Source organism: Marmota monax, unplaced genomic scaffold, assembly GCF_021218885.2.
Source record: "Marmota monax isolate L192 unplaced genomic scaffold, Marmota_monax_Labrador192_F-V1.1 WCK01_AAM20220418_F8-fsc00064, whole genome shotgun sequence".
NCBI lineage: Eukaryota > Metazoa > Chordata > Mammalia > Rodentia > Sciuridae > Marmota > Marmota monax.
In genome coordinates this window covers 3,032,498-3,057,880 of record NW_026694542.1, presented here as the reverse complement: position 1 = coordinate 3,057,880, position 25,383 = coordinate 3,032,498, and the positions used below count along the sequence as shown (strand labels likewise).

The following is a 25,383-nucleotide window of genomic DNA, read 5'->3' as shown; positions in this document are numbered from 1 at the left end:
AAAAATAATAGACATACTCGACTAACTAAAGGTTACATATTTTTTTAATTACATACGGTTCAACTTTTAAGTAGAGTTAAGAGAAATTTTATTTGAAATCGTGTTATCTGGATGGCATTCTAAGTTTGGGTTGGGTTAGATCTGTTCAATTTGAATTACATTCACTATCCTCCCCTAAATGCAAAGTCAAACAAAATAAGCAAAAACAGCAAACAAATCTATTCCTTTCTGAATTTTCAGTAATTCTTATTGAATCTGTTAATTATGTACCTCATTAGTTGCCCCCAGGAGAAATTGGGTTTAGAATTAAGACAAAAAATATGGGCTTTTAAAATGAATTAGAAAGTTTTTCTCTCAACATCTTACTTTCCCTTGATGGAGGAAAGTCTTACTTTTCTTCAATGTAGTAAATATGTGATACCATGAGTTCCTTTTTGCTCTGGGTGCTAGGAAGTGCAGATGCAAATTTGAAGCAAAAGACCAGCAACTTCTTTAATTATATTTTCATTGTCATTTATTTTGAATTTCATTTTCTATTTCTGTTTTATTAATATGGTTATTTATATATGTGTGTGTGTGTGTGTGTGTGTGTGTGTGAGTGTGTAACTTGTTAAGAATGCCTCCAGTTCTTTTTGGAGAGATATAGGATATAAAGAATTTAATAAAATATTCTGATAATACCAAGCTAAATAGCCTGAGAAAGGATTGTCTGTTATTAATTTTGTTCTTATTCTTTTTCATCCTATTATTATCCTCTTTGTTTTGGTTAAATATATAGTCCCACCTTATCCCCTCTCCCACTAAAAACACATAGCAAGCAGTTTATTTTCTCAACTAGATTTTTTTTCTTTGTTATTAAAAAAAACTCAATTTCAAAATAGGTACGTTTTAGTCAGCCTGTTTACTGCTGTGACCAAAAGACCTAATGAGCAATTTTAGAGGAGGAAAAATTTATTTGGGCCTCACAGTTTCAGAAATCTCAGTCCAGAGATGGCCAACTCCATTGCACCGGGGAGAGTGAGGCAGGACATTACGGTGGGAGAGTGTGGTAAAAGAAAGTGGCTTAGGACATGGCTACCAGGAAGAGGAGAAAGAGAGCATTTTTTTGTCTCCAGGGACAAAAATATATACTCTAAAAGCATACCCACCGGTGACCCACCTCCTCCAGTCACATCCTACCTGCTTATAGTTACCACCTAGTTACTCCCTATCAGGGGATTAATGCACTGATAAAGGTAAAACTCAACCTAATTATTTCACCTCTAAAATTTCTTGCATTGTTTCAAACAGGAGCCTTTGGGGGACAAAAAAAAGTTATGATTTCAGTTGTTTGTGCATATTTGGATAATAAGACATTTTCTAAACGTACTTTCTAATATAATAAGTTCAAGATGGTATAATGATAAAAATTTTTACTATTCAATTTAAATTACTAACCAAATAAGAACATAATTAGATGTTAAATGTAATTAAAGCAAAAAATGATTACTGTTTTCCTAAAGAATGGAGATATTTAGTGCAACTGTAGTTTTAAAGCTGAGGGATGGAATGGTGAGTGGAAGGTGTGGGTATTTCTTGGATTATATGTGATATAATGCAGTAATGGATCAAACTGCCTAATAAGTGATAGGAATTTACTTTTAAGACAAGTATCAATTTGTTCTTTTTTATGTACTTGAAAAGCATATGAATTAGAGTAATAAATTGATAGTGTTGGTGCAGAATTTCTGACTCTTTATATGCTCTCAGTGATTATAGACTAAGAAATTATGCCCATGATACATACTTTTTTCTTGTTTGTTATTCTAGGATTATCATTTGAGAGTATCAAAACAAAACTTTGAATGGACTATATTCTTTGTTTACCACTAGAGGGCAGCATAGAGTTATTAATGTTCTGGCCATGTCCAAAAAGATGGAAACATCCAAAATAGAGAAAGGTGTAGCAGAATAAGTAGTTTTCCAGAGCTCATATCCATTTTTTAATATTTCCTCAATATGGAGTACTATATTTATATTTTCTCTGTAAACACAAAATTGATACCCTTTACTTTAAAATATTAATAATAATTTACTCACTGAGTTCCAAATACTGTTTTAAGCATATTAATAAATTTCTAATCTGCAAAATTTTCTGAATAGTAGGTATTTTCATAGAATATAAAACAAAAGCTTATAAGATTATCCTTATCAAAGTAGTATTAATATTTTTTTTAAATGCATGTAAGTGCTGTAACTTGTTATAATTTTGTTTTAATCTTATAATGATTCAGAATCAACAATATAGGCAATCTCACACTTATGGCTAGATTACGTTTCATTTATATCCCCAAACTCTTCAAGCAGTATGGAAATTATAAAAATTTTCTTTAGTTAATTTCGGTTAGCCAGCATCACCCCTAAAATGTTTTTCTCCTGGCAGACATGAAAATATAAAATTGGCTCATTAAAGCCAAAATATCATGTTTCTTGAAAAACATTCAGAGTTTATATTTGAGATATCAAGAATACAGTTTTCCAGTTAAGTAGGAAAAAAGATTCTCCTAGCTCTAAGAGTAGGTAGCCTATAGCTTGAGAACAACTACACCAGGTACTGAATTAAGGAAATATGGGAACCCCAAGGTCCTTTTCACCCAATCATCTAGCCCCATCCCATATTATTCTGAAGTGCTTAGCATTTAATCTTAGACCCTTTGTTGGCTTGGACACCCCTTTGAGCTTTATACACACCTACCAATTTCATAATAAAAATTTCCACCTGGATCTCTTATAGCATCTCAAACTCAGTATTTCTCAGGCAGAATTATTATATTTACCTCACACCCTCATCTTATCTTCTCATCTTCCCAAACAGAAAATTCTTCCAGTGATGAGTGACACCTTCCAGCGGCACCAAGTCAGCTAACCAACAAACTTCCTAGCTACTTCCTCTCCCAGAATAACCATATCCGATTCATTGGAACACATTGTTGACTTTTCTACTCTCTAAATATCTCATGAGCCCATCTCTTTTTGATCTCCACTCTCATCACCACAGCTTAAGTGAGCATCAGTTTTTAGCATCCCTCTCTAAAGCTTTGCCTGCTCTTCTGCACTATGCCTATTTCCCTCCCATCCTACCTATTGCCTGAAAGGCTCTAGATAGTGCATTGTCTACTCTAGTCCTCCATCATGTGCTTCCCCACTGACATTCCCTCTAATCCTGAAAGATTAGTTTCTTGTTTATCTCATATGCTGTTCCTCTAGACTGGAAATAGCACACTCGTCTCATTCCATTAATTCCACATATCAGTTCCAAAGGCCCCTGCCTAAATGTGTTCTCTATTCTCTTCCAGTGTGACTGCTTTTGTTTTTCCTATAGGTGCTCCTAGATCTTGTTCTTTCCTTCATATCACCTACCTCTGTTGTAATGATGCCTGGATATATGTAATTGTTTTATCAACTCTGGCTTAACCATAAGACAGTATGTTTCCTAAGGACAAGGATTCCAATTTTATTCACAGTAATATTGTTGGTATGATGCATGACACATTTCAATTGCTGAATTAATATTAATGAATGAATGGTCCCTTGGTTATTCTCATAATTTCTGAGAATTATTCACCTGTCTATTTAGCATTCTATTGCTACCATCTGGATTTCACATCAAGATACTTGTCCTCTCCATGGCCTTTTGTGTCAAATTCTGTATAACACTTTGAAGTTTGCAAATATTTTTATTTCTTTTGTTGCAATAATGTAGAGGAAGCAGCAGAAATCAAAAGCTTTGTTTCAAACTTGATACTGTATATTTCACTTAGTAAATTCTAATACCCATATTGAAACATAGTCATATAAAGTACATATATGCATATGTATAGCTAAGAGTGCATGTAGTGTGTGTGTGTGTGTGTGTGCGTGCGTGCATGTGTGAATGTTTCCTCTTACCTCTCTGAAATTGGGATGGGTCTCACAATCAATGTCATTATAATTGGAATCTTTTTTCCCTAGTCATACATAAAGTAATAGTGTCTCTTACAATTAGCAGCATCTTACATTTGATAAATTCAGGATTTTGTTGTCAAGCCCTATAGCTAAAGACAAAGGTCACACAGAGAAGTGTGGTGTCTATAAAGTTAAGTAGAGGGACACTTAATTTTCAAATGAAATATTCTTTCAATAGGCTGAACAGATCACTGGAACTGGGACCAAAGATTTTAGATAAATAATAGGGCCAGGCCTCTGGGTGGCAGAGTATGAAGGAAGCAATGCCACTTGTGAGAGCAGAATGCATAACAGCAGATAGTATTCTCTTTGCAACATCACTCTCTTCTTTGCCATTATTATTTCTGTCACAGCCACCTTAATTTCTATAAGCTGTTCCCTGGATCTCATTAATTTATTATTGACTTATTGTATACTTATCAATGTGGTGGGGAAACAACTGTGAGAAGGACAGGGTTCTGGCCAACTGAGAGAATCCATGGTACCAGCCTGGGAATTACTGAATTAACAAGCTCAAATGCAGGGGCAGTGAAAGTAAATGTGAACAAAAAGGATGCTACAAATAAGTTAAATAAAAGTGCTTTTTGAGCAAAGAGGAAGAAACAATTAACTAAATCTGGAGAATTAGAGAAAACTCGCAGTAAAGGTAGTATTTGAATTTTGCTGTGAAATTTTAAGTGAGAATTCATCAGGAGAAGTGGAAGGGTATGTGGTGGCCTTCTGGATAGGAACCTGTATTTGTAAACCAATTGAAGTCTGAAAGACCATCGGTAGTTCAAGGGACACTCTCTGAAAACAGAATGAGGAGTTGATAGATGGGATGGAAGTTGTATGAAGAGGGTGGAAAAGTAGGTTGCAGGCAGCTTGCACTAGGTTTAGGAAGTTAAGAATTTTGAACTTTTATTCTACCAATAGGCAATCAACCAAGGTTCTCAATTTGAGAAGTAACATAATCAGATTTGCTGTCGTGTAAAGATTATTTGTAACAGAAAATTGGATTAACCTCACCTTACACTGTTTTATAGTTTATATATGTTATGTGATTCTTATAGAAAACTTGTGTTATAGATATTTATCCCCACATTACAACTGAGAAAAGGGATGGAGTCTCATAGAGGTTAAGCAACTTCCCTATGTTTATGTTAATAACACACCATGCAATCATTTCCAAGGGGACAATGAGCTTTCTTCCAATGGCTTTCTTCTGCTCTCAAAACTAATTGGGAACCGGGCGCAGTGGTGCTCGCCCATAATCCCAGCAGTTCGGGAGGGTGAGGCAGGAGGATCTCAAGTTTAAAGCTAGCCTCAGCAAAAATGAGGTGCTAAGCAACTCAGTGAGATCCTGTCTCTAAATAAAATACAAATTAGGGCTGGGGATGTGGCTCAGTGGTTGAGTGTCCCTGAGATCAACCCAGGTACCCCCTACAAAAAAAAGGTAGGGGGCTATGTTCAATCTGTAGATCATGAAAGTATGGGGAATAAAGAGTTGGTTAAATCAGAATCATAATATCAAATGGTTTCTAATAATATGGTAAAGTATTATTAAGAAAATTACATAGTAAGGTTAAAATTGGAAATAAAGAATGCTAGTAGTTTTTAACAGTACTACTTAAATGCTCAGGAATACATTATTTCAAGGTCTGCACAAATGTCAATGTGAGAGAGTTCAGACTTTGAAGTTGAGCATGTGAAAGTGCTTAGCACATTGCCTGTCACATCCTGTAGTTGCTTGGGAACTGCTGAGTCAGAATCTAGACTATGGAAAAAGGCCTCTCAGCACAGCCCTGAAGTTAGTATCTTCACATATACATTAATCCAGCTGGGGCAGAATTCACTCCTTTAGAATGCTAGACTTTTACAGAAATAGCTTTGTTTTCATTTGCAGGTTCTAACTTTTAAACGGGTTCAGAAATTCATGTCATCGGCTAAGGTCTTATTCCAGGAAGCAAAGAAAAGTAACTCACAGCTGTAAATACTTTTTAGAAAGTGTGTGTGTGTGTGTGTGTGTGTGTGTGTGTGTGTATAAAAATCAGAGTCAGAAAGCATTCTTCTTCTCTCTTCGGATTACTACTTTGTTGGAAAATGCTACTTCCTTCATTAGGGTACTTGAACGCAATGTGGGGTATAAATGGTCTTCATGAAATTTTCCCTCTGTACTGCTCACACTGCATAGCCTGAGAGGAGAATGTGGGAGGCTGTAGGTGGCCTCAGCTCTTTTACCCACCTGTGTTTTCTTAGCCTTCTTCTCTATAATCCTGACAAACTGTGATTTCTATTAGATATGCGCATACCAGAGTTATCTCCAAATAATGAAGAATTTAGTTCCAAGTTCATAATGAACAATATTGTGAGCTAAGCAACTCAGTGAGACCCTGTCTCTAAATAAAATAAAAAATAGGGCGGGAAATGTGGCTCAGTGGTCGAGTTTCCCCTCAGTTCAATCCCCGGTCCCCGTCCCCCAAAAGAAAATTAAATTGCAGGCTAATGTATAATATACTTAAGTGTCTGAGAATAGTCTTGATATAGTTGATTTAAACACATATGTAACAAAATGTTAATAAGACTTGCACCCAGGCAATACAGAACTGTGTTTATAAAGTCTTAGAAAATCAACAATTCTGTTTTATTGAGCATATAAGAAGGATCCAAATGGAAGATGTTTTTTCCATATTACTTTCTGTTCTACCATTGTTACTGTATATTCCTCCTCACACAATTATTAAATGTAAGAGATAAAAATGACTTATAATTATAGCTATTGTATATTATGTTCTGACTTAGAAGTTATTTAATTACATATTTGTAATAGCCAAATGGTTCAAATTTTATATATTTTAAAATCAAATTGCCTTTTTTTGTTTAGGTTTTTTAATGTTTAGATTTCAGAAGATCATAAAGTTATAATGTATTTAGATAATGACATCTTTATACAGTATTTGGAATGACATATTCCTATCAAATCTCTTGATTTTATAATTCTGTACTGCCTGTTGTGTATTTATTTAGTTTTTCTATATATGCATTAGTCAATGCAAGAGATAATACCACATATCTTTGTAATAAACAGAAATAACTGTTTTAATAAAAACAGAAATAACTATTGTTATTTAGGCATAAAATACCCATCAATCACCATTTTTGTAAGTCATATGGTTCAGACTAATAATCATTTATCCAAGGAATAGGTTTTAGTAGGTAAGACTTCAAAATAAGATGTTTCCTTGAATTTCTGGAAATTACTTCAATACTATCAACGTGAATAATCTATCTTTTAAACCATACATGTTAGTCAGTTTTCCGTCACTACCACAAATACCTGAGAATAATCAACTTATGAAAATAAGTGGCTTATTTGGGTTCACAGTTTTTCAGGTTTCAGTCTAGATTTGGGTCCAAAGAGGCACCTCATGGCAGGATACATGGTGGAGCAAAACCACTTACCTCATGACCTGGAAGCAACAGAGAAAGAGAAAGAGACTAGAGTCCCACAATCCCCTTCAAGAGTCTTCCCCCAATGACCCCAAGACCTCCCATTAGGCCCCATCTCTTCAAGTTTCTACCACTTCCCAGTAGTGCCACCCTGGGAACCAAACATCTAACACCTGGGCCTTCGGTTGACACTCAAGTTCCAGATCATAGAACCTATGTAAGCTTTTCCCATAGTTGTAGAATAATATTTCCTGCCTTAGTATGAGGATAAATGGAGAAGTATCTTAAGAAATGAAAATGAATAAAGCTTATTTCTTATTTCAGTTTGAATTAAGAGGAAAAAAAAAGAGATGAATACTTGCTTAACAACCACAATAAATCTTGTAGTTGACATAGTCTCGGTCATTTAGGCTACTTATAAGCAAAGCCAGGACTTATCAAAGACAATGCCAGGTCTCCTGTTAGTATTGCTCTTGATTAGCAGGGTATGGCTAACACTGTAGACACAGTCAATTAGATCTAGTCACAGGAACCAATCTAGTAAAGAAGATATTTGATCATGAGCTGAAATGTGGATAGGTTAGCCAATCTAGTAAGAAGATATTTGATCATGAGCTGAAATATGGATTGATAAATATAATTAAGAGCTTCAGTTAAATTTTTAAAAATCTAGCCCACATTTATTCCAGAAATGATGCAGGAATGTTCAGAAATGAAGGTGAATGAATCTTGAATTCTGAAATATCTCATATGAGTATTTGGCTGGATTTTTCACAGAGCCAAAGAGTTTTATCAGTCTCATCTCCATTCTGATATGCAGGCCTAACAATTAATATAGGCAGGATTCCTTGGCATGCAAATTTTACTCACGTGTATTATGAAGCCAGGCTTTTAAACATTTTCCTGTTGAGATTCTATAAACTTTTTTTTTTCACTCTTTCAGACATTCTTCCTAAAAACTTTTTGTTGCCATAATTGTATCCACTAATTTTTAAAAAAATTAGTTTCTTTATAAATGCTATTGTTTTTGTTAGGATGGACGTTTGAAGCCAGGAGATCAACTTGTCTCAGTAAACAAGGAATCTATGATTGGTGTATCATTTGAAGAAGCAAAAAGTATAATTACCAGAGCCAAGTTGAGGTAACGTTTCTATGCATAAGATAGAATGAGTCATTTAGCATGTCTCTTCAAAAATAGCAAAGATGTTTTAAGTACTTCAAATGCTTAAAGAAATATTTTAATAATATTTGAAACATTATCTTAGAGTTCAGTTGTACTATGTCCATTACATATCTATAAAGTGATTTCTTTGTAATGCTAGGTCAGAATCTGCTTGGGAGATAGCATTCATAAGACAAAAATCTGATGGCAGTCGTCCAGAAAATCTATCATGCACATCCCTTTTACAAGCTTCAAGAGAAAATGGACCTCAGGCCTCAACATTTAGTCTTCTTTCTTCTCCCCCTGAAATACTAATTCCAAAGACCTCATCTACTCCAAAAACTCAAGCTGCCATTTTACCTTCTACTAAGATGAGTCAGGTAATCTTAAGTTTCTCCATTTATTAATCCATACATCCACTGTATGTTTTTATCTTGGTTAAATAGATACAGAATTGTGATTTGGGCCATATAGTTTCTTAACAAATTAAATAACTTTTTAAAAAACTTTTTTTTTCCTGTTTTAGATTTTATACTGTGTTATCAATAAATATGATTTTTCAAGCCAAGAATTCTATGTCCAGAAGCATAATCAGTTAGAAAAATATAAGCATGACAAAAATGGCACTATGGAGATATATCTAAATATCACTCAAAACTGTTAGGGAAGCAGTATTTAGTTTGAGACACTTACTAATGAGGTTCAATTAATTATTTCTGTTTTCTGCTTGACAAAAGCCAGACAGTGTTTTATTATTGTTTCTGTTGTTATTCCTTAGCTTATTTTCTACATAGTGAGGTTAATCCTAGTCATCCAATCTGTGTAGGTAATGCTCCTTACATGTGTATATTAGAAAATAGCTTGCTTTATTGGAATCATAAAAATGGGGAATTTATAATATCAAAATTAACAATCATTATTAACTGTCGCATTACCTAGTTAATCAGTTATAAAATAGAGCATATACTATATAAATATCTGTTTCAGCTATAAAATCAAATAGGAAACTCAAAGAGGCTTTCAGTCAGTGAAATGAATTCCTTAAGGGTAACTTAAGTTTTAGGGATATGCTGATCAAAAACAGGCTCTTATTGTCATTTGAAGTTATAGTGTCTTAAAAGATAGGATATATGGCTTTATATGTTCCTGTCCTTGGATGTGGTAAAGCTAAAGCAACTGTTAACCTTTAATTCTAAAATGTTTTGTTTGAAGATAAATATTAGAGGTCTCATATTTTTCATAATATTACTTTAATCTCTTTAACCATTTTTTATGTTAACATAAACATCTAGTCTGATCTTTGACTTGCTTTAGAAAATGATATTGCATGTTTCTCATTTTCTTTCACAGATAAAAACTGAATACCATAAAACAGAATATACTCCAATTACTTCTACAGAGAACAGCCCTACAGATACGTCTATTTCAGGTAAATACACATTTAATTCCTCTTTCCTACTATTTTTTTCAATTTCTTTCTCTCAGTGTAGAGTACATAATGTGGTTTAATAGACTTTAAAGAAGAGCACATTATGCCTTTTTTCTGTCAGTGAATAAAAGAATAAAATGAATGTATTGTCAGTGGTTCCTGTTAGATTCTGACTTTCATTGGAAATTGCCCTGAACAAAGGTTGAAATTTTAAGAGATACTTTTTCATAAGTGTCTATGAAGCTGTAATAGTTAATGAATTGTAGAAACCAAATAATGAAAACTCTTCTATAAATTATATTCGGTTACCTTGTCCTTTTAGTGAAATACTGAAAGGTACATTAAATGGATCTTTCAAAAAACTCGTCGGAAAAAGGAACACAGCTTAAGAAAATAAATTTTTTTTAGAAAGCATATGAATATAAATTAGAAGGGCCATCAGTGTTGTAAATTCAACATTATTGGGTTTTAATTACCCTAAAATGATTTATGGAGTTTTTAAAACAATAAAGCAATACTTGTCTAAATTACCCATAAAGAAAAGGATTTTTATCAAGCTATAAATCAAGTGCTTATTAGCCCAAGTATTAAGGGAAAAAAACTTTCCCTTGAAATTATCTCCAAAATCTAAAGGAAACAATAATTTAAAAACTATACTTAATATGAACAAAAGCTAATTATATGTTGCTAAATTATAAAGCAGATTATCACCCTTATATTTTAATTTTTAACAGTGTTATTTACCTGAGACTTGCAAAGAGAGTTAGCTTCAATTAAATAGCTACCATACATGGGTTAGGGAGATAGCTCAGTGGAAGGGTTTGTATTTAGCATGCATGAAGTTCTGGGTTTAATCCCCAACACTGAAAAAAAAAAAAACAGAATTTATGCTAGATTTCATAGTAGTTTCCTTGGATTCAGATCAGTACTGACCAATGGGTTTGTAGCGATCTTTAGAAAAATTGTATTCCTTTTAATTTAGTGAGATTTATTGACTCCCAGAAACTTTGTTAGCAGTAATGCCCTTTACATAATTAATGTCCAGTCTACTATTATACTGTTTTTATTTTAAAGTGGGAAGAAAGAGATAGATGAATGAAGCAAAAACTAAGGAGATGGGGGATCGACATTGTTAGATGACAGAGGTCAAGGTCCTTTATTCCTTGATGCTATCATAAACACTAATTATGTAGCATTTATATCATGTTTTCAATATTTGAAGTAATTGAACTACTCGGTGCCTCTTTGAGCCATTTATTTATTCAGTATGCATTTACTAAATATATGTGTAGAAAACAGTACAGTTGGAATTTGAAAAAATTAAGATTCTTCTCTAAGATAATGGCATATTGTGAGATAAATCATGGGGTTAAAAATTCTTTGTTATTCAAATTAGAAAGTATTTAATTTCATGTATATATTTGTTAATATACATATGTTCTGATTTTATAACACCTTCACACAAATAATGTAAAGACATGAACAAAGTAAACTGAAGAAATAATGAATGGCTTGAGTATGATAAAGACTGTGATAACTGTGATTACTACCAGGTTCTGAACCTAGACTTACACTTTTAAATCCTAACCCAGCATATTAGCTCTGTAACCTTAAAATAGTTGCCTCTTGGGGTTGTTATGAGGATTAAAGATCATAAGTGTCTAGCACTTAACATTATAATTGGTACAGAAAATTTTGCCGTTGTTTTTGTTATGAATATTACAGAATCCTTACCTAATCTGTAGCTCAGATAACATTCCAGGGTATGTTTTTAGAGCAGACATGATGAGAGCTTCAACATTTGATTCCATTTTGTGACTTCCTTTCAACCCCTGAAACTGGTTTATACTAAGGGATTTGTTACAATATGCAGAAATCAGTTAAGAAAAACACCTTAGCGATGTCCAACATTATCCAAATATTGAAGGAAGTGGTACTCAGGCAAGAGATTATCCCAAGTTTGGAAAGTATCATGAGCACCAGGCATGGAGGTGCAGGTCTACAATCTCAGTGACTTAAGAAGCTAAGACAGGAGGATGGCAGGTTCAAGGCCAGTCTAAGCAACTTAGCAAGACCCTGTCTCAAAATAAAAAATAAAAAGGGCTTAGATGTAGCTCAGTGTTAGAGCCACCTCTGGGTTTAACCCCCAGTACCAAGTACCAAAAAAATAAAAGGAAAAAAAGGAGAGGCACAGAACTAGAATAAGCAAGATGTCAGGTGACCTTAAGAGGTAGGTCTGATTAGAGCAAAGAGATCTTGTAATCATTAATAAAGTGAGAGAATTTTATACCATTGACTAAGAAATGATGCTAGGTTTTATAATAGGAAAATAATGGAAAAATATTTTAAGTATGTAAGTTTTTATAAAGTACATATTAAAATGGAATTTTTTCTAGGGTTAAAAATAACAATAACTCAGCCTCATTTTCTTATTTCCACATAAATATAAGGAGGTAAGCTACTTCTGGGCAGGGAGCAAGGAAAGAAGAAGCAAACTCAACTCTAAATTATCTCTTAAGTATCTTAGTATATTATGATTTTTCTTTTATAAGTACTTAATTATAGATTCTTTCCAAATTAGATCCTTAGCCATCATTTCTATACTCCTTTAGTTGATAGTCACAAAAATAAATGTTTTAATGTTAACCTCAATAAAAGTAAACTTAATAAGGGAGCTACACCTCTATCCCCATCTCAGTTATTCCAAGGTATAAAATTGATTAGAATTTTTAAAATCAGTATGATACTTGAATATTTTTAAAATCATTTATCCTATCATATCAATTTATTCAAAATCAGAGTTGTTTACTATTGCCACAAGTTAACACATGAGTTTGTGGGTCAGCTAAAAGTAAAGACATTGCTAAGGGAATAAGAAATACTGTCATAATTTTAACAGTGGCACAAGCTTTAATTCCTCTTCATCAAGTCTTTTGAAATTACACAAAGTACTGATAGGGAAAAATATCCTTTGAAGGTTCATGGAACTAATCAAATGGTATTGATCCTGCTCTTATAAATCATTCCCTTTCTTCTGCTTCTAAAAAGAGGAATAGGAAAGAAGATCCAGGAGAATGATATGTTTTTGAAAAGCGCCCCTCCCCCCCCAGAGAGAGGAGCAAATAAAGAGCTTGTTTTGATAAAGAGATGTGATTAGCTAATGAGGAAAACAGTCTTTGAGGTACTTTTTGGGTCAAGCTATTCCGAATTGCCAAAACATGCTGGTCTTATGCACAAGACCCTCTTAATTAAGGTTCATCTCACAAGTAAAGATTTAGAAAACAATGTTTTGTTAAGCCATGACTAAATATTGCTAAATGGGGTGAGGGGGGACTAGTATCATTTTATATTATCTCGTATTAACACTGTATCTCTGTGTTAATTTGGTTTTTGTAGTAGTCTTCTAGGATTTTGTTGATTTTTACCTTTACATCTCATATGAGATTATCAGTTTTATTCTTCCTACTATTCAGATGAGAAAACTGATATAAAAAAGGTTGACAAATAAGAACACTGGTTTCTGTGTGACAAGAGATTAGAATTGTAACATTGTTATTATGTACTAGCTGTGTGACCTGGAGCCAATTTCTTTACCTTTCTGGGCTTTAGTCTTTGGGATAAGAATAGTCAACACCTATGTTATGTTATTGTTGTGAAGATTAGTGAGCTTAAATATGTAATTGATTCACTCCCTGGCTAGAAATAAGCATAAATATAAGCTAATCTTTTGTTATTTCCACTATTAGACATAGCAAGTTTTTATGCTCAGATGTAGGGAAACGTGAGTGAGAAGCTTATGTTGGTGTTGTGTGTATCCCTGTCTCTGCTTCTCTCCCCCTTTATTCCTCTTGCTCTCATCTCTGTGTCCCTTCCACACACTTACTCTTTTTTTTTTTTTTTAAAGTAATTCAAACTTACTTAGTCTTAGCGAGGCCCTAGGTTAGTTTGTGTTCACCTAGTGTTAGTGTGTCTTAATTGCAGGTCAAGTACCAAGCTGGAAGTCAATTCCAAATCTAAAAGATGAAAAGTAAAGTTGACTTACCTGCTATTTTATCTTCCATAACATTTCACTCCATAAAGATCTTTTTTTGCCATGCTGTAGGTTTGTTATAGAATTTCTCTTAAGAAAAAATAATATTTAATATTTTTATCCTTCAGCCAACAATTAGATGTTATGATAACAAAGAAGATTTTCTAGCTTTTATCAGGATTGTAAAATTCTGTTACACTAAAGTCAGTCTTTATAAGGTTTATTTCCATTTGGAGCTAAAAGTCAGTAACCATTTTTTTTTATAATCTTGACACCTATAAGCTATATTAAAGATTTTACATAGAATGTTGAGGATGTGTTAAAGGTTTAGAGGAAGACTATTTATTTTCATATGCACTTCTTATGTTCTTAAGAAAGAGAATGCAAATCATTTTGTACTTAGAGACAGATGCTCTGAGAAATTAAAAAAAAATTAAAACACTGCATAAAGATGTGACATTTTAAGAAGTTTTTTTCTCTTCCTCTTGTTTCTATGTAGAACTAGTAAAATACCATTTAAAAGTGTATTTGGAATATAGTGACAATTTAGGTAATAAGGATTGACATAAATTTTTATAGAAATTTGATTTACAAACTTTGGCATATTAATACAAATAGATTTTCAAGTTCTAGCCTCTTACGGAACCTGATTTCTTATTCACGTGACAAGGACAAAGGCATAATCAAGGGACATGGACAAGGTTTATTGAAAAGGTATAAGAAAATAGGTGAGAAGTATATTACCCTCAGTTCTTAAAAGTCCAGTTATTTACTTAAAATATAACCCTTCTATAAAATTAGGCTTTTATTTTTAGCCCAAAAAGTTTTGTGTCTGTGTAATATTTTATGTGATTTAATGCAGACTTGAAATGATCTGCATTCATGGGTTTTTCCAGAGTACTTCCATAATTCACATAACAAAGCCATTTTGCCAATTTAAGATCATGATCTTTTTGAATTTTTAATATGACTTTTTTTGAGAAAAAACTTTTTAATATTACAATGATGGTCATAGTGTTGAGATATATGTTTGTCTTTTAATATTTCCATGGGACTTCACAGTGCATAATTGGTACTCTTTTTATATCTTTGAGGGCTCAAGTAAAGCTGATTTATATGATACATTTTAAACTTACAGGGAAAAAAATTATGAAAACAAAAGTGAAAACTGCCAACTGATTAACCAGAATTATTTTTGAACAGCAGGAGCCCAGAACACATCCTGTCAAATGAAAAGTTCTATTCCAATTAAGTTTCCAATTAATGTGCACCCTGTTGTCTCTTAGATATTGCTCCTGCCTGGACTGATAATTATGGACCACAGGGAAAGAAGATTTTCCTAAATCCCTCTATTCGCCTTAAGGCAGAGAAACTGGAAATGGTAAATCCCTTAAATTTTCATTTTGCTTTGGAATACAGCAGGAAAGAAGTATTCTCATTCCTTGAGAGGATAAAGTACTGGAGCCATTTTTGCCTCAAGTTCTTTGCAATTGAATGAAGGGCAGTTGGGGTTTAGATTATTTAATTAATGTTTGCTTTTGGCAATTCATGGTGATTTGCTAATACAAAATAGAAATAAAACCTTTGTAACTAAGTTGACCTGCAGATAATAAGTTTCTTTCTCTTCTGCAATAAGAAAATAATGATGCTTTGCAATCTAGAATCAGTGGGAACATGGAATAAATTGAGACAAGGTATATTTGGCTTCATATATAATAGAAATAAATGCAATGAAGTAGCACTTCATTGTTGTTGTTTTTGAATGCAAAAGTTGCTAAATTCTAAAGAACAAAATAGTTCTTAAATTTAAAAAAATTTTAGCAGTGTACTGAGGCACTAAAATATGGTCATGGGGAAGGCTGGGCATATAGCAGGATGGTAGAAGTGCTTGCCTACCATGCTCTGCATTCCAAGACCAGCACTGCAAAGAAAAGGGGTAAGACAAAAATAGTCCTGGGAAGAGTAGAGCATTGAGGACTATTGGTACCACATGATGGGTTCCTTACTTCTTGCCTTCTCAAAAGAAAGATTTGTCAGGAAACACAGATAAAGTGAGCATAAAGGGTTTAAACCTTTAGTGAAGTGAAAGTTCACCCCCAAGAATGCAGAACAGGTCCCCATTAGTACCTAAGCAAAACCCATAGGGAGTGATCAAAACCAGAGTGTAAATGATATTACAGTGGATACCGTCACCCAAATAACAATGCCTCCTGTTCTGTATGCCCCAAAGTGGAAAGTTCTGAGGTTGGTTACAGCCCAGTTTCTTAGTTTTGAAAGGTTGTATCTGACCCTGAAGGAAGCGGTTTTCTGCCCACAGATTAGAATGCTCCTTTCTCCATCAAGACGGAATGAGTTCTATTCTTCCTTTCCCCATCCTAGGCTCATGTCTGTCTACCTGCCTACTCTACACACTAATATATGTAAAAGAAATTTAGGATGATTATAAAAAGGGGAAACTAAAGGTGGGAAAGCACTTTAAAACTTATCTTAAGGTAACCAGCAACTGAGAAAGAAAATGTGCTACATCTTTTTTTCTTCCCCCAAAGGCACAGAGGTTTATTTAGGAAAGTAGATACATATTGAAGAAAAGATGTGTCAATATCAAGAAAGCCTTCAGGGTAAAGCAAAGAATACACATTATTGAGGGCTCTCTTCAGGAGAGACAACCACCCCGCCCCTTTTTTTTTAAATATAAATTACATATAAAGCTGAAGGTCCACAACCTCTACTTTCCTGTGAGTTGTTGTGGATTTTTTTCCCACATTTTAGAAAGAAGATGAAATTGCAAAGCTAGAGTGAATAAACATAGCATATATGTACTTACCCAACCTTTGCTCAGTCCTGTCTTTCTCATTGAAATCTGAAATTTGAACAGTCTAATTGTTCAAATGCTGACTCAATTTCTTTGTCATCCAAACTTTGCTAATTATGATAAATACTGTGCTACTTTGTGTATCTGTAGCACTGACCATCAGTCAGTGTTTTATTGTACGATGAGCTTTTGTGTTTCATGCTTTATCAGTGAGATCAGTTTCTTTACCCATAGTACCTCCTTCTGTTTAAGTACCTGACTTTTGCTTCTAGGAGAGGAAAGATTTCTTTTCTCATCTATCACTAAGTTCATGGCTGGCAGAAGCACCTATAACAAAAAAGATTAACAAGAGAAATAGATACACATTTATTTAATATGAATATGAATTTTACATGACACAGAAGCCTTCAGCAATGAAGACCCAATGAAATAATACAGTCTTTATAATTTTTTGCTTATGTTTGGGATGAAGGTGAACAGTCATGGAAGAGTGTTGATTGAACAAAGGGGATATAGCTTAATAGTAATAAACTAAGGGAACTTAGAAAGTCCTGTTTGTTCAGGGTTTTCATTATATCCCTGTGTTTTAAGAAAAAGAGATGTATGTATCTAAATGACCACTAAATGCTTCAATAAAAGTACCTGACAGTACTATGAGAAATATTTTTAAAAACATGTAGTAGATCTAAAATGTATACAATGGGAGGTTGTGATATAGTGACAATTTTTAATCATAGATCATTATATATAATGAAACTTAAATTTGTGCAAAAAATACATGATTTATATAAGCATGTATTGGCATTATGTTCATAGTAAAAGCTTGAACATAATGCCAATACATGCTTATATAAATTAACCAAGTTAATAGTGTTGCTTAAGCAGTAGTTCTTAAGGATGGGAGTATGATTTTTCTCCTCAGGGGACATTTGGCAATGTCTAGGAAGTTTTGATTGTCAATATTGGAAGACTGCCTCCAAATTAGTAATCAGTAACAAAAGATACATCTTAAAACTCTATGAAAATTTAAAACATATTTTAAATAATTTATAAGTCAAAAACACTGCTAATGAACATGAAAAAAATATTTATTCTCACTTGTAATTAAGGGAATTCGAATTAACAACATAATATTTCATATCCAACATACTGACAAAAAATGAAAGTGTAAAAACAGCAAATGCTGTTGAAATGTAGAAAACAGGAATGCTTATATACTATTAGTATGTATAAGTTGGCACAACCAATGTGAAGAACAATTAAACAATACCTAATAAAGTGGTCACTGAATATCCCTAAGACTTAGCACTTTCTCTTCTAAGAATATACTGTGGAGAAATTTTCACACATCTACAAAAAGAGGCATATATATTTTGTAATCAAAATACAAATCAGAGTAATTAAAGAGTCCATCAATCATGGAACTTTTGGACAATACATTATTACTTATAGATAACAAACTACTTATGAATAATAAATTATAATGTATTCATACATGAAATACCATTTACAGTTAAAATAAGTAAACTAGTTTTACAGATAATATTGAGCAATTATAAAATAATAAGGTTAAGGTAAAATAAAACTAATTTGTAGAGTTAATACTTTTAGATTATACTATTTATGTAAGATTTTAAATGCATAAAATTAAAGTGCATATTACTTAGGGGATACATAATTATATAGTAAATGACGTTAAAGTATGGCTGCTTAAGAACAATAAAGAAATTTTCAATTAAATTAGTTTTATTTCACATATTTATAAATTTCAAGCTAATACATGATATATTTGATGACATGGAGTTTTTGTGTTCTCTTTTTTTTTTTTGAGGGATGGTATTTGGAACATTTTTATAACTGAAGAGGAAAACACACAAAGCTAAGAATTATTATTCCATGTACACAAGGCAAATACTTAGGACTTCAACAGGGCAGACAGATGATGCTAAGAAACTTTTGGAAGAATCTTTCCTGATATTCTGCCTCCTGTTTCCTACTTTCATTGTGCCCAGTAAGATTGTGTGCCTGGGGATTAACTAGTTGCTTTTTGAAATAGCATACCCTGCACACACTATGTTAAATTGTGTATTGTAGTTACTATATTTGTTCACATCTTATTCTCTCCTTCAAGACCATAGAGTCTTTGAGGGTAGGGACCATATATCATGTCTATCCCTTGTATTTAGTTTTGTACCTGACAAATAGTAAGTACCATGTAAATATTTGGTGAATGAAATGAGGAATGAGTGAACGTATTACAAAGGCAGAAGAAATTTGTAAGGAATAATTACCAATATTAAACTACCTACCTTTTAGTTGTGATGTGATTGACAGTATATATTGTTTTTGCTAGAAACCAATAATAGGGCATCTGATCAGCCCCTGTACATTGGGTAAGATATATCCAATATATTTTATATATATATATATGTGTATATATATATATATATATATATATATATATATATATATATATTTATTTATTTATAATAAGATATATTATATATATATGTATATATATATATATATATATATATATATAGAGAGAGAGAGAGAGAGAGAGAGAGAGAGAGAGAGAGAGAGAGAATCCAAAATAATAGTGGTTATATTTCTCTCACACCAAGAAGCCTGAAAAAATGTAGTCCAAGGCTGACAAGGAGGCTTCACAGTGCAGGGGACCCACATTCAACTGCCCTTCTATTTTACCATCTTTATTGAGGTACCTCATGAACCAAGGTAACTGCTCAAAACTCCAGCAGTGTTTCCTTCCTCCTATCTTCTTTCTTCTTTCTCTTTCCTACCCTTCCTTTTCTCCTTCCTGTCTTACCTTCTTTCTTTCTCCTTTCTCTCTTCCTTTACCTTATTAAGCCAAAAGAGAGAAGGAAAAGGAAAAAGAAGTGCTTAATTCTGCTTTGGAAAAGAGACTTTCTAGAAATGGTCTCCAGGACTTTGCCATATATTTCATTGGCTAGTAATCTTTATAGGCAGTTAATCCATAAATAGCATACTTTCCTTGGCCATTTGGTTTTGATCACTGTTCCTAATGTGGATTTTTTTTTCACTGGGTTGGAAAAATTGCAATGAAAAGTTTTATTCTTTGAAGATTTGAAATCTTGCTTTACATGAGGCCTTTTCCTTCCAGGCTCTAAATTATCTTGGTATCCAGCCCACAAAGGAACAACACCAAGTCCTGAAACAGCAAGTACAAGCAGACTCAAAGGGGACAGTGTCATTTGGAGGTAATATTAGGTTCATCGTGTATATCACAGAAACTCAGTGAAGAATTACTGTGACCCATTTTCAGCAAGCATGTCTGTTCTTTAGAAGGAGAGAATGAAGAGTAAAACCACATTGACTTAAAGATCCTTAGTCTCAGTACTCTAAAAATTCTAATAGTTAATAGCAGAAAGGAGAACTTTATTAGAACCTTTCATCTCTAAAATATCATTATTCTATTTAATTTTATATTCTTTTTAATTTTATTTTTATTGCATAGATTGCTTTAATAATAACAAAAGAAGCAAAGACAATATATAGAAGTCCTGATTTACTACTGTGAGATTAGTTCTAGTTCCTCTTTTTAGCTAGAATGATATAAATATATTTATAGTGCTACATAATTATTTGTATTAGAGACAACATAATTTACCACTTAATTGACAAACTATAGTATTAAGCCTTTCTACTGTTGGGAATTTTGATGGTTTGTAGTATAAATCTGTATTTATTATTGTGAATGTATCCCCTTTCTTGGGATAAATCCTCACAAATGATTTTGACTTTCAGTGCATATTGGTAAGTTATTTTCCAAAGACATTTTACATATACTTGTTCTGCTATCAATAATGTTTGAATGTTACAGTTTTTTTCCATCTCTGGTGGCATTAAATATTTCATGTTTTTCTTATATTGTGGATGCCCCATTGAATCATTTTAAAAACATCTATTATTACTAAAAAGAAAATCTGCCTTTTTGTTTTGAAGCCATAAAAAAGGATAATTTTGGTCTCATCTCCTCTTGAAAATCATGTCAAAGTAATAAGAACAAGAAACAGAAATGCATATATAACCAAACCCACAATATCTAAGGAAAGTACAGTAAATGAATTAGTGGGTAGAGTCAGGTAAAGCCCAAGTATTCAGAGATTAAACAAAGTCACAATAGAGATCGTGTAGATTTGACCCTTGGAAATTAAAAGCATTTAGGCAGCACATTTGAAACAGGACTGTTAGAAATGTTCCTAAGAAGAATTATAGGTGCTGTTTCTTGCCCCTTGTCAAGCAGGCTAGCAACTACCACTCCCTTACACCTCCAGGGAAAAAGAAGTTTATTTCCTTGAGAAATTAAAGCAGAGAGATTATGGCCCTATAATTGCCAGCAGCAAAGAAATTTGGGGGAGTGTATGGTGAGTCATTACTCACAACACACACCCAGATTGCTCCATGGAATTTACAGCCATGTTTATAACTGTAGGCAGGAGGTTGTAGGATTCTGTCTGAAGAAGCTTAACAAAAATGTCAGCAGGCCACTCGGTTGCCCTGTAGTTTAATCTGCCAATTGACAAGCCAAGTTATGCATAACAAAATTTCCAACTAACTTTTTTAATGCCTGATTCTTAAATATATTATTATAACCAATGGTTACCAGACATTTGGGGAAATCCTCTATCAGAAAATATAGTTCAAAGTATCAGACAAACAGGAAAAAAAGGAATTTGAAAAGAAGGAGAAATGATGAAGAGCCAAACAAGAATATCGGATAAACCGTAATTAACATCTTTAAAAAGACAAATGAAGATAATGCATCTATGAAACAGGAGTAAGAATTTGTAAATTAGGAATAATCAGAAAATATTTAAAAGAATCCTTAGAAATTAAGAAATATAATAGTCAAAACTAAAAATTTTGAGAATACATAGATAAATAATTCACTCTTAGTGTCTAAGAAAGCTACAGACTGCTGCTATTTATTTTCTCAGTGTCCATGGGCAGGTTAAGACGGTTAAGACAATTAACTTGTGTTTGCCCCAATTTATTCATCTTTAAAGTGGAAAAGACAAGAGAACCTCCCTCCAAAGGTTGTTGTGAGGATAAAATTGCTAAGCACCATGCCTGGCATAGAGCAGCTGTTACGTAAACAGTAGCTGCTGCTATTATTCTAAACTTCAGATTCTTCCAGCTAGAAAAGCCATAAGTCATAATATTGTCATATGTTTCAGGAAAAGTTCTACTTACAATAAAGAGTTGGAGAATTAAAGACATCTGTAATATGTTTGCTTTATTATTATCTTAACTGAATTATTAGCTTTAGCAAAGTTAACTAAAATGAGATAAAACCAGTTTCTTACTTATTTGAACTTACATTTACCCATCAGTTGGCAAATACAATTTTAAGATAAATTATGCAAGTTAAATCTGAAGCACTAGTTCTAATACATAGTTACAACTTTATGTGGGAAAAGATGACATTTATTTAGATGAGGTTAAATGCTATGTTCTTACTGAAATGTGTTCATTTCAGATTTTGTACAGGTTGCCAGAAATTTGTTTTGCTTGCAGTTGGATGAAGTAAATGTTGGTGCACATGAAATTTCCAACATATTAGATTCACAGGTAGAGTATGCCCTATAGAATTATCTTGCCCTATAGAATTATCTTGATTCAGTTTTAAGTCACAGTCTTATGTTACAGATCATATATGTAGGCCTTTTAAAATTTTTCACTAGCTTTTTAAAAAATTATACAAACAATACATGTTCTGTCATAGCATGATAGCATACACCTATAATCCCAGTAACTTTTTGAACTCTGGCAAGTTCAAGGACAGCCTTGGCAACTTAGCAAGATCCCATCCCAAACTAAAAAACATAAAGGGCTGGTGACTTAGCTCAGTAGTAAAGTGTTCCTATGTTCAATACCAGGACTACACAAAAGAACAACTTCCTTGGAAAGATATATATATATATATATTTGTTTATTTATCCAAGGAAGATACATATATCTTCCTTGGATAAATAAACAAATTTATTTGTGTGTGTGTGTGTGTGTGTGTTTATTTATCCAAGGAAGATATATGTATCTTCTTTGGATAAATAAACAAATATATATTTATTATAAACTATATTTCGTATATAATAAATATGCATTTATAAACTTAAATACATATAAATATATATAAACTTCCTTGGATAAATACATATATATATTATATATATACACACACACACTCACACACACACATATATATAAAAACAGATTAATTTAAAACCAAAAATAGGAGTTTTTTCAATCTCCTCCAGCCTTTTCTCTCCTTAGCTCCTCTACTCCCATATGTAAAGTCATGAGTATTGACAACTTGCCAATTGGAAAGCTAATTAAACAGATAAGTATCATGTGTCCAATCTAATTTGTTTAACACACCATAATATATACATGGAAGAGTGCCTCTATCATAAGTTTATATCCTTTGATATGTTACAATCAGAACCAATCCCATGAAGCATAACATTAAATAAAGAAATACATTATCAGGACCCCCGGTGCTCTCCTACACCCATGTTCCTTTCCTGTTACTAGCAATAACGCCCCCACTCCTAAAAATCAGAGTAACTACTCTTTATTTTTCTAACATCATAAATTTGATTTTGACTGTTTTTGTGCTTTATATAAAATTGATTTTTTAAATTTATTAACTTCATAAGTATAAACTTGGCATTTATACTATCAAATCTTTCCGTCCTTTTATGAATTTTTGATACTGTGTTATTTTAAAGACACCTTCCCAATTTATATTATATACAATTTATATATTTTAATTAATTCAAAAGTTATTCTTATTTATGCATCTGAAGCCCTTGTCCGGTTCCATTGTCAAATAACAACCTGTCCTTGTGCACTTTGGCTATTGAATTGAAATGCAAACTTTATATTTGCTAAATTTATATCTAGATAAGCAGATCTGTTTCTAGATCCACCATTCTATTCCATTTCTGTTTGCTAGTTCATTACTGTTTTAATTACTGTAGCTCTATAATACCAGATTCATTATTATCTGGTATATTAGATAATTCTTAATTTTGATCTTCTAGATGATCTTTAGAATCATTTTGCTATGATAATAAAAACACATGGGACTTTTTTCATTTTTGTTTGGAATTGTATTGAATTCAGCGGATGGTTTTGGAAGAATTGAAAATAACTTATTTCTTTACTCAGATCTTTGCTCATCTTTTAGAAAAAGAAAATTATAGCTTACTTCATATATATTTTGAGTATTTATTTTTGGATTAATTGCTAAGATATTATAACTTATGATGCTATTGGAAATGGGATATTTATTTTTCATTGTTACATTTTTGATTGATTAAGAAATATGATCATTTTAAGCTGCTTATTTTGTGTGATATCATTTTACCTGTCTCCCTTGTTCCAAGTGTTTTTCAGTTATTTTTCTTGGATTTTCTAGGTAGACATTTGATTACGTTTTTGTCATTTCCACAGAATTGTACCTATTCTAAATACTATTGAATACAAGCAGCAAAACTGAGTAAAAAATAATTTCTAAGATACTTTAATCGTTTTACACATCTTAAATTTTTTTACCATTTCTATTTTTCTGGAAAAATCTTAACAATTGAAACTATTTCTTTAGAACTTGAAAATGTTTTATCTGCAAATTGTCTAGGCCTAGATTCTTTCAGGAGAGGAATGTACTTCCTACTTTTAATCAGTATTATATAAGGCTATTATTCTGTTCAATTGTTTTGTTCTTTTCTTGAATATTTTGTTAATGTGTGTCTTTCTAGAAAAGTTCTCCTTTTACCAAAATACTCAAATTTACCAAAGATTAATATAGATTTGTTTAGATCCTTAATTTTGTTTCAAAAATATACTATATAATTTTTACAAGTAATTCCACCAATACATTTTATAGATCATATATTAATCATCATTTGGTATGTAATATTTCCACTTCTTTGCCTTCTTTGATGCTTATCTTGATCTTTTTTGGGGGCTTAACTTCTAAATAGTTTTTTCTTATACAGTTTCTTTTTGGTTACTTATTTTTAGTTTAATTCTTCTAAAATTAGAGACATATTCTGTGTGATATTAATTCTTTGACTATACATGTAGTGATTATAGTCAATTAAATATTCCCAATCTGTTGAAAAGAAAGTATATTCTGCAGTTTGGAGTACAGTGCTTCCCATGTCAATAAAGTCAAGGTTGTTTCATGGTTTCATATTTTCTGTTTTTTTTACTCATTTTTCTCATTTTTTATTATCAGTTACTGAAAGAGTTTTAAATTTCCCCCCACTTAGTCTTGTTTATTTTTGTTTTACATCATCATAGACTGTATTATTAGGTATATATAATTTTGAATTGTTATAGTCTTATCCCAGGTATTGAATCTCAATATCCTAAGATGTTTCTTTATTTTCCTATTTAGTTAAATAGAGTAGCTATACCATCTTTATTTTGGTTAGTGTTTTGTTCAGGTTTCCAATTATTATAATTATTTTTTTTTAAAGAAAGCA

General features: G+C 32.4%; 1 protein-coding gene across 2 annotated transcripts in view; it reads left to right on the top strand.

The window, feature by feature from the left end:
- Positions 1-25,383, top strand: part of Stxbp4 (syntaxin binding protein 4) — a 162,224-nt gene that overhangs the window by 20,466 nt on the left and 116,375 nt on the right. For both annotated transcript variants that reach the window (XM_046420648.2, XM_046420647.2), the window contains 6 exons: positions 8,448-8,554; positions 8,736-8,955; positions 9,926-10,004; positions 15,321-15,415; positions 19,989-20,085; positions 22,368-22,459. In XM_046420648.2, the coding sequence (XP_046276604.1) occupies positions 8,448-8,554; positions 8,736-8,955; positions 9,926-10,004; positions 15,321-15,415; positions 19,989-20,085; positions 22,368-22,459 (690 nt within the window). The remainder of the gene's footprint in view (positions 1-8,447; positions 8,555-8,735; positions 8,956-9,925; positions 10,005-15,320; positions 15,416-19,988; positions 20,086-22,367; positions 22,460-25,383) is intronic.